General features: G+C 37.4%; 1 protein-coding gene across 37 annotated transcripts in view; it reads right to left on the minus strand.

Annotated features, from left to right (window-relative positions):
- Positions 1–1,049: 1,049 nt before the first annotated feature.
- The window catches only part of col13a1 (collagen, type XIII, alpha 1), an 88,851-nt gene continuing 74,954 nt past the window's right edge, over positions 1,050–14,946 (minus strand). For 11 of the 37 annotated variants that reach the window (XM_043254932.1, XM_043254930.1, XM_043254926.1 and 8 more), the window contains 6 exons: positions 14,797–14,883; positions 13,232–13,267; positions 12,188–12,241; positions 11,695–11,748; positions 11,539–11,574; positions 9,323–10,463 (listed from right to left, as the gene is read on the minus strand). In XM_043254932.1, the coding sequence (XP_043110867.1) occupies positions 10,107–10,463; positions 11,539–11,574; positions 11,695–11,748; positions 12,188–12,241; positions 13,232–13,267; positions 14,797–14,883 (624 nt within the window). In that variant the 3' untranslated portion in view covers positions 9,323–10,106. Of the gene's footprint in view, positions 4,457–4,699; positions 6,012–6,285; positions 6,325–7,673; positions 7,752–8,203; positions 8,291–9,320; positions 10,464–11,538; positions 11,575–11,694; positions 11,749–12,187; positions 12,242–13,231; positions 13,268–14,796; positions 14,884–14,946 lie in introns of those variants that run through there. The other 26 variants (XM_043254925.1, XM_043254945.1, XM_043254941.1 and 23 more) reach the window with 14 other exon arrangements.

Consider the following 14,946-nt stretch of genomic DNA (forward strand, 5'->3'; position numbering starts at 1 on the left):
AGTTGGCAGGCCAATTGAGCACAGTAATACCATGGTCAGTAAACCATTTACCAGTTGTTTTGGCACTGTGAGCAGGTGCCAGGTCGTGCTGAAAAATGAAATCTTCATCTCCATAAAGCTTTACAGCAGATGGAAGCATGAAGTGCTCCAAAATCTCCTGATAGCTCACAGTGGACCAACACCAGCAGCTGACATGACACCCCAGACCATCACTGACTGTGGGTACTTGACACTGGACTTCAGGCATTTTGGCATTTCCCTCTCCCCAGTCTTCCTCCAGATTCTGGCACCTTGATTTCCGAAGTACTTTGGACCACTGAGCAACAGTCCAGTGCTGCTTCTCTGTAACCCAGGTCAGGCGCTTCTGCTGCTGTTTCTGGTTCAAAAGTGGCTTGACCTGGGGAATGCGGCACCTGTAGCCCATTTCCTGCACCGCCTGTACACGCTGGCTCTTCTCGGTGTGCAGCGTTTTCTGCCACACTTTTTCCTTCCCACAGACTTCCCACTGAGGTGCCTTGATACAGCACTCTGGGAACAGCCTATTCATTCAGAAATTTCTTTCTGTGTCTTACCCTCTTGCTTGAGAGTACCAATGATGGCCTTCTGGACAGCAGTCAGGTCGGCAGTCTTACCCATGATTGCAGTTTTGAGTAATGTATATATATATATATATATATATATATATATATATATATATATATATATATATATGTATATATATATATATATATATATATATATATATATATATATATATATAAAATATATAATATATAATATATATTTTAAATATATTATATATATATATATATATATATATATATATATATATATATATATATATATATATATATATATATATATATATATATATATATATATATATATATATATATATATATTTTTTTTTTTTTTTTTTCACATACTCCAGACTGTACAATATTCTACAGATAGGCCTGTAACACCGTCTTCAGTCACCTGCATTCATTCTGCTTTGCCATTCATCTAAAACTACAATTTGACTCAAACAGAACAGTTCAGGAGGTGCGTTTCCATTATTTCATTTCCTTTATTTCACCGGCTAATACAGTTCAGACGTATTTTTTGAAAAACAAACAAAAAGCTAAAAATAAATAAACTACATAAACATAATCCCATTATGAAAAAACGAAATCAACAAAACATTAAAAAGTTGGTTTCTCCAGAAGCATATATTGAATCAACAATAATAAACGTTTACATATTTACTCGATGCTTGATTTTGAGCATTTTAAAGAAGGAAGGAAGCGTAAAGTCAACCTTTAGTCAATCAGAACGGAAAACGTTAGTCAGGCTGTAAATGTATACAAGTAGGTGTATAATATCCATGCAAGCGGCTGCAATTTATCTTGCATTTGCACTTCCCGTACAAGCACAGAAATAAATGCCCTCTTATCCATTTTCGATTACGTACAACAACAACAACAGCATCGAAGGTATCACACAAAATGTTTGATAACATATTTGCTATTGGTATGAAACACACTTAACGAAAAATGTAAAGATAAAAGTGTTTGTGAGCAGCTGGTGAACAAAGTCTGAACTTCTCCTACAAGACAGCAGTGCTCACGAATAGGCAGTGTGTGAGAAAGAGATCAGAATGATCCAAGAATAAACTGGCATCAAAAAATACAACTGGCAACTTGGGTTAATGTTCCTAGCTCAGCTTGACAGCTTGGAAGTGTACTCCTCATTAAGGGTCAATTTATAATATTGCAAATAATAACTGACTAATCAAACATATGCATACACATATATATATATAGCTGTATCAAAAGATTATCTAGAGAGGCATATCCGGAGAAATTTTGCATTATATCCCCTAAATGGGTGAATGGGTGCCGTCAAAGTGAGAGCTCAAACAGAGGATTAAATTAATTAATTTAATTATGAATTACTGTGGAGTCATATGTTAGCCAGAAGCAGCCGTTTAAAGTAAAAAAAGTCTTAATGATGCATTAGGATTTTCTCTTTACTCAATGTTAACTGATGGACTGGAGTTATGTGTATTATGTTTTTATCAGCAGTTTGGACACTCAACCTGACGGCACCCATTCACTACAGAGGATCTGTCGCTGAGAAAGGGATGTCATGCTGAGTTTCTCCTAATCTGCACTTTTATTTTTTGGGTGCACTACCGTTGTCCTTTAACTGCCGTGTGGCAGATCTGAATCTAGTCAGGATATTTATATCGGCGTGACACATCATTTAAAGAGTACACTGCACAAAGAACAATACAAGATTCACAACGTTCGTCAAAAAAGGGAAATGTGTAGAAAACGCACGATGTACAGTACAAATATTATATTCTTGTTCAAAACATAGAAAAAGTCACACACACACACTTCAATGTGCAAAATTATACTGAAAAAAAAGAGAAACGATGCCTTGTGTACAACAAAACGAAAACACTTTACAACATGCCCTAAAGTCAAAAAAATCACCCAAATGCTAATATAATGCAGAATGCATAAGATCAGATTCATCCTGTTTTATGAGCATTGTAAATTTAGCATTATGAGAGTGGATCCAGAAGGAGTCATACGTGCAACCAGTTTGAGAATATAACAACAAAAAAATATGTATTTCTCTTCTTTTTGGCAGTTATTATAATCTGAAGTTTGATGCAAATATTAACAATTCTCTGCCTACTGATATAAAATAATGCACGTCTGTAAATGTACAGGTGTTAACACACTTAGAAATAAAGGTAACAGTTAAAAGGGATTTACCTTGGAGCCATAAATCAGTATATTTACAGTCTAATGCCAATTCTTAAAAAAAAAATAGTGATTTAAAGATACTAGAAATTAATAAAGAACTTTAAATCTCCAGAAAATCATAGTCAAGACCCTCAAACAGTGAAAATGAGCCCCAATAACCCACTGAAGATCCTTTATATTTAAGTGTATCTCTATGAAATCATTCAATTTAATGTCTAAAATTAGATTCTCAGTCATTTACAATAATAACGAAAGTTTTAAATAAACACATTTAACGTTATCTTTCTTTTTCTGTATCTAATTCAGAATACAATGAAAACCGCAACCTATACCGACGAGGAAACAGTTCTTCAGGAGTTGAATGCAAACTAATTTCATTTATCTGGATAACACCTTGATCTATTAAAACTGACATACTGGAAGATTCAATGAAACTACATTTACAGTGGGTTTATATACAACCGATCTTTGTCTGAAACAGTCAAAGTATAATATAAGGAATGCTTGCATGAGGTTAAAACAAAAAAAAAAACATAGCTGCTGGTACATATGACACCACATCATTTTTAAAAAAATCCAGGTTATAGTTTTAAAAGAAATGAAAGATTATTTTCCCTTACAGTTCGATGTGGCCTTGTCATCCCATAGCAGTACTGTATATTCTGTGACTGGTAATAATAACAACCAAAATTAGCTTTCATGTCAACAAAGGAGGTTTACTCTACTCAGCTGTAGGCATATAAACAAGCAGTTTAAACATATGCTAAACCAACGATAAGTTAAACGGCCAAATGTGTCACCGCTGGTTTAATTTGTTGCTTTAGCTGCCCCGGTACGATCCGAAAAGTATCCGCATATTCTGTTCGAGTACATTTACCCAAACAAACTGAAAGCAGTTATTTGCATTATAAAGAGCTGGCGAAATATACAGATGGAGGCCGCGCTGACATCTATGTTTACAGCAGTGAAATGTTGCAACACCATAAAATGCCCGATTTTTTTTGTTGTTGAAGTAAAATTTAGTTGGTACGTCGATTTAAATTAGTTACAGCGATAGCCTTCGTTTTTAGCCCGGACAGCTTATTGTATTCTCACTTTTTAGTTAGTCTGTAATATCTGCGCCATGTACAAGCATGACCGCGGCCTACACGCGCATAAAGAAAAGCACATACTTAAACGCGAGCGCGGACGAAGTGCGGGGTTGCATTCCACCCGCAACCCTCGACAGAAGGCAGTGATAGTTTAAATCAGGAATCGTTTCGTCTTTCTTTGGTTTGTCTGGAAACACACGAACACCGGCGCGTGTTCGACGAGCTGCGCTGGGATCCTCTGACCGCAAACATCATTCGACATCGAGGAACGAAATGTGCTAAAATGTTTCTTTCACATAGTGAACAATATAAAAGAGAAAGAAAAGGTGTAACGCTTGGAGAAACGACGGGCCACGTCTTGCGTTTGTCGTCTTTTTCCGCAGGCCGGTCGGTGTCGGGTCTGCTCGCCTCCGCCGCTCTCCGGAGCCTTTCGGTACTACGGGATGGGGATAAACCTTCAAACGGCCACCAAAGAGCGGGCCGGACTCAAAGATCTCCCAAAACCTCTTCAAGTTTTTGCGTTGCTTATGAAGGAAATCGAACCAGAACCCCGCGGATCTCACGGCGGTATTATTTCCTGGCAAGCTGGAACGGATTCTGACCCTTTTGATAAAAGAAACACACGTGTTTGTAGTGTGCAAGCGCGAGAAGGCCTCGCACGGCATAAACACAATCGGTTTCCACGCGTTCGGGCAGACGCACATCACAGCAACAGGCACGTAAACATCCAGAGGGTGTTAATTTTTCTTAGTCCTTGCGTAAACGCCGCAAGCAGTTAAACACGAGAATCTTCTTTGGGTGTCGGGCCAAAGAGAGAACAATGTGAATAAACGAGACGTGCTTGGAAACGTTTCGGCTTTTCGCAGCCATTTATTCTCTTATATTCCTCATGTTGACAGCATAGCTTCTTCGACATTATTGACGATATGTCTCAGAACTACTTTGGCAGAGTAAAGGCAATAAGGCACGTGTTAGTATGAGGTATTACAGACAGATAAAATGTTTATAGACACGTGATTACAAACCATGCTTAACTTGATATTAAGTGGCAAAATGGAACCCAAATAGCTTGTCGATGTAAGCAGCAGCAATCCTACACAAACCACTTCAACACTGAATGAACATAAAACGAATAAAACCATTTTAGCTGATCCATATGACCCCGATCTTTTTCGGGGAACAGACATGAAGCAAACGGCACGTTTATACTGCCGACCAGCTGGTGAGATTCTTCATTTTTTACTTGCGGACGAGGTAAAACGGGACATCCTGACCCCAAACTTCGGCACGGGTTGTGTTGATGCTTATTAACAAGCACAAAGACGTGCTCGACGGTGAGCAGCAATACGATAAATTAAAACTAAATTCATACGTAAATTACATTTATCGACTACGCTATGCCAGAAACAAGAACAGAGATAGAGAAGAAGAAAAAATAGCTGCTCAAAGGGCAAGGTTTAGGCATATTTACATGTAGCCCAAAAAAAAAAAAAAAAAAGTCCTTCCTTTCTTTACATAAAGCCATTTACTAACTCAGTTTCTTGCGATAACGTATTTGGTGGGCGAATACAGAGACAACTCACTAAACAAGCCATGCAGTGCAAACGTTCATAATTTACACACTGAAACTACCGATTTGATCATTCTGCTGCATGTAGTGTGGACTTTAAATAAGTCATTTTAACGTTCAGTAAACATGTGCAGTTACAGTGTAAGCTCATTAGGTGTGGTGTGAACATGTTAATCTCAGAGCAAAGGGTTTCCTTTTACACACAAGGCCAATTTGTAACTCCAGCCCCACTAATCAGTGCAGCGTGGTCCGACACGACACATTAACAACACCATGATACAATAAGTTAATAGGCACTTATCAGTTAACATAATGCACAAATATCATGCATATGCTGCCACAGTATATTTCTTCCTCCATTAAAAAAAAAAAAAAAAAAAAAACATTTCGACATAATGCATAGGTACAGTATAAAGTCCATTAAACGACATTACCAGTAATAAAAATAAACATCTGTACAAAAGTCCTGCCAGTATTTTTATGGTTTGCTGTATTTTTCCATCAATGTAACAGATCAATGGCAAAAAGAAAAGTACAAAAATAAATATTCTATTTACAATCACACGCGGCACTCTGGAATTAACGTCACTGCAAAACAAGAGGCAGAAAGAGGCGTTATTTTCGAGCACACGCACCTCACGAGCAAATGGAGGTGTAGAGTTATATAGCGTTAGAGGCATGTTACGTTTTGTTCTATTTTGAATAATGCCGATTGCATTATGATTACATAAATGACTGTTACTACATTCGCTTTAAATCTATACCTCCATATCACAAATTCAGAACATGAGTTATCATAGTAAGGATGGTATGGACATAATTATTTAAAGAGCCAAAGGTTAATGCGATCAACAGAACTCACTTTATTCCAACACCCGGGTACCGGCAAACCATCATCACCCTAAAACAAAGAAGAGGAGCGGTGAAGAACGAAATTAGTCATTTTCACTGTATATGTGCGCATATAGTATATGAGCCTTTCAAAAGTCACTTTTAAAACATACATTTGCATTTCCCCTGCAGTCAATCAATCGATATAAACAATGAACACTTACATAGCGACAACTCAAACTATCATTTTTCATTCAACTCCAAGTGACATGTCAACCAGGTGAAATGGTCTCCATGAAAACAACGACCAGTCAAGATGGCCGCTTTTTGCAACAATGTATTTCCAGTAAACACTTTCTCTCATGCAGATATCTGTGGTGACCCAGAGTGATCCAGTTTACTGGACTTGAAAGAGATGCGCTGAAATGTAGCGGATGGTTATTTAGATGTGGGTTAGTGTGAGGATGTTGAATGCAAAGACAAAGTGGAACGCATGCGGTCATGTCAGACGTTAAAAAGGTTAACCAGTTTAGTAGCAACTATCCTATTTTACAAGCAGTTTGAAAATGTTATTAATATTCAATAGAAATCTAGATAGTTGAATCTAATGTATTGGTGAAAACAAACTGTTAGATTTGTAATATTTTATTATATAAATCAATTCATTGGCTTGAAAGCTTTTTAAAATGGCAAACAATTAAAGGAATAGTTCACCCAAAGATTTGAATACGAGCCCTCTGTGGTGAATGGGTACCGTCAGAATGAGAGTTTAAACAGCTGATAAAAACATCACAATAATCCACAAGTAATCCACACCAGTTCATTTGTGTCTTGTGAAGTGAAATCTGTATGTTTGTGAGAAACGATTAAGACTTTTTTTTAACTACAATATAAGTACTATCCATATTATTGCTTTTGCCTGTAAAACTCGTCTGAATCAGAAGAGAAATATGCACAGATCAGGAATAAACATTAAAAAACAGATCCAAACAAATATGACTGTGGATTTTAAACAAAAAAAGCTTTTCACTTCACAAGACATGAATTGGACTGGAGTGGATTATTGTGATGTATTTACCTGCTGTTTGGACTCTCATTCTGACGGCACCCATTCACTTTGTAATGTTACATTTCTCCAAATTTCTCTTTCCTTGAAAAAACAAACTTATCTACATATTGAATGACCTTGAATGAAGTATGAGTAATTATGAATATTTAGGTGAACTATTTCTTTGAGATATTATTCTTTGAATTACAGATATTAACAGTGACGCATGCGAGGATTTTCCATCCTATTCTGTAACTGTTCTCTCTCCATTCCTTAAACGGCCTGTGCTGAAGCATGATGCGATTAGAAAGCGTCAGGTTCAGGAAGGCAGGAAGCATGCAGAATAAGGAAAGGGATAGACAGCAGCATACCACGGGACACGGGGCATCTAGCCCGTCCAGGCCTGGCAGCCCCGGTTCACCTTTCTCTCCTTTAAAGCCTCGGAAACCCTGTTCATGAAATCAATCATATAAACATCCTGTTGTCCAGCTACACTGGCCGCTCTGTCCCAGCGTCTGATTGGCCCAGCGCACTCTGGACCCGAGACTGACAGGAAGAGTCCTGCTTCATCCACAGGGCTGAAAACTCCTATCATTTAGTGACTAAACTATTGGCTTCATCCTACTGTGTTCAGCAAAACCTTATTCCTGTCAGTCTCATCCTGAAAGGCAAAAATCCCATTGAGAATTCTGGTGCCTAGTCATTTTTAATTCAAATTATTATTATTATTATTATGCATGAGTAACATATAAGTCTCTATGCTATAAATGCTGTAATTGACAGACTTCGACCAGAACTCTTTTAGGCATCTGTTAGTGTTCATTACACAAAGACATAAGGAGACGGGGCTTTCGGGAAGTCTCCTTTTGCCTTAGTGCTGCACATTGAACGAAAGACATACCAACGGACACGGGGCATCTAATCCCGGGGCTCCTTGGTCTCCCTTATCCCCTTTGGCCCCCCTGTTGCCTTTCTTGCCCCTCTCCCCCTGCAAACAACAGTGCATTCAAAAAAGTCAGACTTTAGTCCTTCTAGTCTACTATAGCAGTACTAGTAAGAAAAGCATCATCGCTATGAATAACTGTAAGAGACTTTAGGTGCTCTACAAGACATTCTGAGAGTAGCTGTGTTTCTGAATGGAGCTATGTGAGTAGTCGGATCATTTAAGGAGGGTCAGTGGAAGGGGTTAAGGAGAAGGAGATCAGCCAGTGTGGTTAGTGTGCAGACTTTCATTTACTTCATTCATTTGAAGGAACAGTTCACCCAAAAAAAGAAAAGTTCTGTCATCATTTACTCATCCTCAAGTAGTTCCACACCTGTATGAATTTCTTTGATCTGCCGAACAGGCTGTGTTGGGTCACCATTGCCTTCCATAGTAGGAAAAAAAAAATGCTACGGAAGTCAATGGTGACCCAAAACAGCCAGGTTACAGACTTTCTTAAAACTATCTTCCTTTGTGTTCAGCAGAACAAAGAAACACATACAGGTTGGGAATGATTCGAGGGCGAGTAAATGATGACAGAATATTTATTTTTGGGTGAACTATTCCTTTAATGCACATTTATTTGTACAGTTATATGCACATTTTTTCCCAATACATATTTTACATTATTATTATTAACATTATCAATATAAGTGACAGAATTGTAATATTAATATAACTATTTTTTTTATTTGCGAAAGGTTTGAATGAAGAAGAAATACTAAAATCACATTTTTAAAACATCATAAATGTTTAAAAATGTATAAATAAGATAAAAGTTGATTGACTAATGTAAAGGCCATATCCTTAGTAGTAAATGTATATTTATTTATTTATTAATTGGCTCAGCTTCTGAAATAAGCCTGTTTTGTATCAAAGTTAGATCAATTATATTAATCAATTAATACAACTTTTTTGTGAAATATTATTCCTATTTAAAATAACTGTTTAAATATATTTTAAAATGTAATTTGTTCCTGTGATGCAAAGCTACATTTACAGCATCCTTTTTCAAACCATTCTAATATGATTTCTTTATGATTTATATTTTGTAATATTTAATTTAATGTGTCCTTACTGAATAAAACTATTAATTTCTTTCAAAATAAACAAAACTACTGACGCCAAACCTTTAAACAGATAAATTATAAATGATGCCTTCATGGCATCTATATTGAACTAGAAGTGCCTGAAAGTCTGCTCAAATGTTTTTTCTTGTTTTTTTTTTAATATCTCTATCTATGTCCATATTTTATATCTAAACCTTTAAAGTTAATAGCGTATTGGCTTCTGAATAGAACAGACACTATATTTTTATTTCCCAATCTTGCCATGAATTGTTGGCTCCACACAATGGACACTTTGTGACTGATTCAATATAGACCTCTTGAGTCAATTAAATATAATTACAAAGACTAATTTACAAAAGCTGAAGAGGCACTAAAACAGTTTAATCAACATCGCTAAGCTTTATTACTAATTAAAACCAGACCTGCCTTTAGAGTGTTTCGTGATTTATCCTCAAGTCTGCACGCGAAGTTGAAGGGTTCTTCAGAGGAAACTATTACATTTAAGCTTTATAAGTCTTCCAAAGTGGGATTTATCTAAGCTAGGATACAGAGTTCTAACGTTCCGCGCAGCCTTCATCACGACTGTTATTCTAACACTTAACAGAGGAAGAAGAAAAAACAATCAAAGAGGAATTACATTATGAATCAACATGGAGCTCATTTTCTAATCCTGTTTGACAAATACTGATTCTATAAGATCGTTTCTGAACTTTTGGCTCCCGACTGGAGTGTGTTTTTTCGAAATACTCTCATCAGGATGTCGAAATGAGCTCCGCACTGACATAATGCCTTTTCCCACATCGCTTGGTTATGTGCCTTTTCAAAAGAGATCCAGATGAGGCTTTCGTGGAACAATAAGAACTCTGTGCATTAGAATACTTGGGAGAAAGTGAATGCAGGTTGGTAGGGAGGTCAGTGAAGGATATGAGCAAAAGTGGGAGGTGAGGAAGAGGAGGAGTATTAACCCAGGCTACAACATTAGGATGCAGGAGGAGCAGGAGGAGGCCAGGGAGTGAGAAGGGGACAGAGAGGGCGACCCGGCCCGACTCAGCAAAAAGAGCCACGGACACAGGCCTGGGTGCGGGGGGAGGAAAAGGGGATAGGAAGACCTGTGGAAAAAAAGAGAGGAAGACAAGGAAAGGACAAGAGTAAAAAAAGCACCGTGTCCACAGGTCCTCCACAGCACCTTCCACATCGCCAGTGGAGGATGCTGGGAGGAGCACTGACATGTCCTGACATTCAAGGTGGGAGACATTCAGTCATTAACTGAGGAAATTAGTGTTAATAGGATCGAGGCATTCAGTCTAGGAGGATGAAAGCGTAGGAAAAGCGTAGAAAAGCAAAGGTCTATTCCCATTCTTTTTCTAAGCTCTTTTGCCGAACATTTTAACTTTAGCCATTTATGCAACAGGTCAGTTCTTGTGTTATTCATGCACAAATATTGGCTATATTTATTTTTCTGCATAATCCAAATACATCTACATAATAACAAAATAAGAACTGCAAAAACAAAGAGAATAAATTTACAAATATTAACAAATTTACTTTTCTGAATGAAGATGTTTAAAACATGGCCAATGAACATAATACAGTGGCATCCAAAAGACTTAATACTTAATACTTATAAATAATTAAGTAAATGAATAATTTAGTACGCTTGATTCATCATGATTTGAGAATGAAAGGGCTTCAATCTGTACACAAAGTCACATAATCACACAATTTTTTTTTTAATTAATCACTATTTAATGACAACTGAATAGTACGTAAATTAAATTAGTACTTAATATTTATGATATAACATTTGCGTTTTTCAAGTTGAAGCATTTTAGTTTTTAAATCTCTTATTTTCAGACTTTTAGACGTCACTGTATATGTACACACATTTTCTAGCAGTAAGCAGTAGCCATTCTAATTTCTTATACCCAGCATGTGTCTGCTTGTCCAAAAAGTTAACAATTACAACTAATATTGTGGGATTTTTAATTTGACAAACTGATTAACTACAGTTTATTTTTAATAATGGACAGTATCTGATCCTTAAAAGTTTGGCAGATTCATGCTGGTTTAGAAATATTGTCCATCCCTTTATTTTAAGAAAGTGGACTCATGTTATTGCCTTTTAAAGTCACAATAACATTTTTAACAAACAAACTACGGTTAAGAATGCATTTATAATCTTACCCGGTTTCCTTTTAATCCCGGTGGTCCTACTAAACCCTGAATGAATAGGGGAGAGAAGTTACTGATGGTCTATTTTTTCATCTGAACGCACTTATATGTGGTTTGGAAACATTAAAGTATCTGAACTGTCAAAGTGTGTTCTGCTTCTGCACTTACAGGGATGCCTTGAGGCCCAATTGGTCCAGCAACTCCCATATCACCCTTTTCCCCCTATGAAGTAAAAAAGACATTATACATTACTGGCATTATAACTGAACTGCATTACATTGGACTTTACTCCTCACGTAATCAGTAAATACTTAATTTTAACCGGTCGAAAACATGTTATTGAAATATTGAAGACACTAACAGAGCAACTAGAGGCACATTAAACTAAAATGTGCATTTAACATCTAATAACTCAAGATTGATCAAATTATTTATAACCTAAGCAATACTGTAATCAGTGTTGGTGTAACGGATTACAAGTAGCATGAGTTATAATGCTTTACTTAAAAAGTACCTTTTTCCCCAACACTAAATGTAATTAATTGGGATACTTAATTTGACCAGTCACCTACAACTTCATTAAGGTTTTTATAATGTTACTAGAAGCACCCATTTTTCTAGCCTCGTGCATTTGTATCTTAATGGTTTTTACAGCACTAACCATTTCTCCTTTTGGTCCTGCAGGCCCAGGCACTCCAGCTGGTCCTATCAGACCCTTTGAACAAAGAAAACGACATGCATGAGCTTCAACAGAAGACACGGCGGTGGGTTAAGAGTTTAGAGAGGAAGAGAAACTAATCAGTGTTGAGCACCAATAGATCAACAAACTTTTCTGAGCCGAATAATAGCAATTTAAACTCCTTATATATGTTTCAAAAACAGCTATCCGAGGACCAATCTGCAGAGGAATTCCACAAAACTCCAAAGTTTGTTGATCTAAGTGGAAATAAACAGACACACAAGTAAATATAACAGCGTATCCATCTTCCATTTTCCTCCCATGACTTGGCGAGGATTCAACAGAAGGGCTGTTAGACATCTTGCTTTTTCAGAAGTCTCGCTTCTCAGCCATTTGTACAGTCGTATGCCATGAAATCACTGTTCATGCAGCCGCATCCCATCATGCTCTCTCCTGGTATGACATTACAAGATCAAAGCTTGTCATGGAATGAAATAAAGCTCTGAAGCTCGGAGGGAATTAAGCCTTTGAAAGGTCAACAGAGGTCAAGCATGTCTGAAAAAAAAACATTTTACAAAGGTATAGAGGGCTGCGACGGCATGAAATGTGAAAGGATTATTCGCTTTTGTAGAGCACGATGTGCATACTTTCCAAAGAAGGAGAAATTGTGTTTCAGAGAGAGAGAGAGAGAGAGAGAAATGTTTATAAGTGTTTGGCCATGCTCCCCTTCAGTCACTCGCGTGTTGACAGGTTGAGAAATCAACCGAGTGTGGTACCTCTGGAAACAGCAAGAGGCAACAGCCAAACAGGCTTAGGGACAAAGTCAAATCAAAGTCATACTCATGCCGATGCAACCTCAGTAGAGATCTAAACAAGGCATTGACCATTAGACAGCACAGAGAAGACACAAAACAAAGAAGCAAGCAAGCAACAGCTCAAGCAGAGGAAGACAGACAGAAGCAGGCGGAGAGGGAAACGAGAGAGGGATGGATGGAAATAGAGGGGTGGATGTCTTGCGCCACTCACCACTGGACCAGGCCTGCCGTCTAAACCATGAGCCCCCTGGACAGTGTGTAAAGAGTTACAGAGCGAGAGGAGAGATGGAGGTGGAGGAGAGGAAGGGAGGAGGGGAGAAGTGTGGGGGGAGGTGAGTGAAGCAGTGACTCGTGTGCCACATAAAAACAACACTAGTTTTGATGGAGGGGTGACGTGTTGAAGATGACATGTGAGAGACGAGCAGTAACTCCTTATAAAGTGACTTTAGCATCTTATTGTCTTAGTGCAAGTGGGACTGCTAGTGAAGAGGACCTAAAGCGGTCCGTTCAATCGTATGGATGGTGATTAAATAACAACAGGTGGCATGTAAATTCCAGGAGAGATGCAAAAACTAAAAATAATACTTGTAAATAGCTGTTCGGTTCCAAAACCTAGTGAGCTACATTGCCGTCTGCTGCCTTCTAAGGTAGCACGCTAACTGAAACGCAACCTTGTAAGTGACTTTACTGGAACTCTAAACATAGGAAGCGACTTTGTGTGCTACACAAATAGGCTAGCTCTCCTCACGAGAAGCACACAGGAGACTTGATTTAGCATGCCGCTAAGTTAAATTTGATGGTAGCATGTTGCTAAGCTAACAAAATGAGCATACAATGCCTTCAAATTCTGGCAGCTCACAAGGTTATGGAACACGTAACATTTTCTTAAACAGCATTTTAATCCTGTTTCTGTAAACAAATGTAATTTTACTTCGCGCTTACATACATTTACTTTAAATTGCACAATGCACTATTTTTTCGCTATTGCCGAAGTGCTTTTTGCTTATATGAAATGCAATGTTGCATATATTGTGAGGTTTATGATTAAAATTGTATTCCCTCTTTATACTGAAAAAAAAAGATTCAGCGTCTCAAAACAGAAGTAAAGGAGTTACTGTGCCATTGATGATGTGGCTAGAGTAAGTTAATCAATGACTTTGACACCATAGATATACACTATGCAGGAAGACCCCTGAAATGAATAGTAACAAAACCTATAGCATGCTATTTACAGAACAGAGAGAAAACATTAAATAAACAACCACATACAGTATTTTATAATAATAACATGAACATCAATCAGTTACAGTAATCTAAAATTATCAGGAACTTGTTGGTAATCTATTAAAATGTGTATAAAACAATGTGACGGGATGATTACATGATAACACTTGTATATATGATTGCCAAATGTGGATATTCACTGATTCATGCAATGTGACGACACTTAGCCATGAACCATGACACCTAGTTACAAAGACACATGAAACTGCAGCACATCGATATTTGCATTAACGGCAGGGGGGGGGGCTAAAGCACAAATTTTACACAAAACATGCTTTTTTTGCGCTCAGGAAAAGACAAAAACAACTTGATTCAGTTGACAAATTGTATGAAATCTATCAATACTGGTATCAAGTACACAATTTATTTTTTGTGGTTTAATAGATCGGACAGCTTTTTATCTTACATTGTACTGACTATAAATGCAATGCATTTATTAACATATTTATCAAGTATTAAAAACTGCATTATTAGAATCAGAAATGTACTTACAGGGAGTCCGAGATGGCCCCTGTCTCCTTTCTCTCCTTTCTGTCCAGACGATCCCTTCTCTCCTCTAAGCCCTATTCCTGGTTCTCCCTAAAAAGAATATATGAGATTTAATGCTATGTTTTGCATATGTCAGAAGACTTCATTTACGTT

This window comes from Puntigrus tetrazona, chromosome 13 (assembly GCF_018831695.1).
Source record: "Puntigrus tetrazona isolate hp1 chromosome 13, ASM1883169v1, whole genome shotgun sequence".
Lineage (NCBI taxonomy): Eukaryota > Metazoa > Chordata > Actinopteri > Cypriniformes > Cyprinidae > Puntigrus > Puntigrus tetrazona.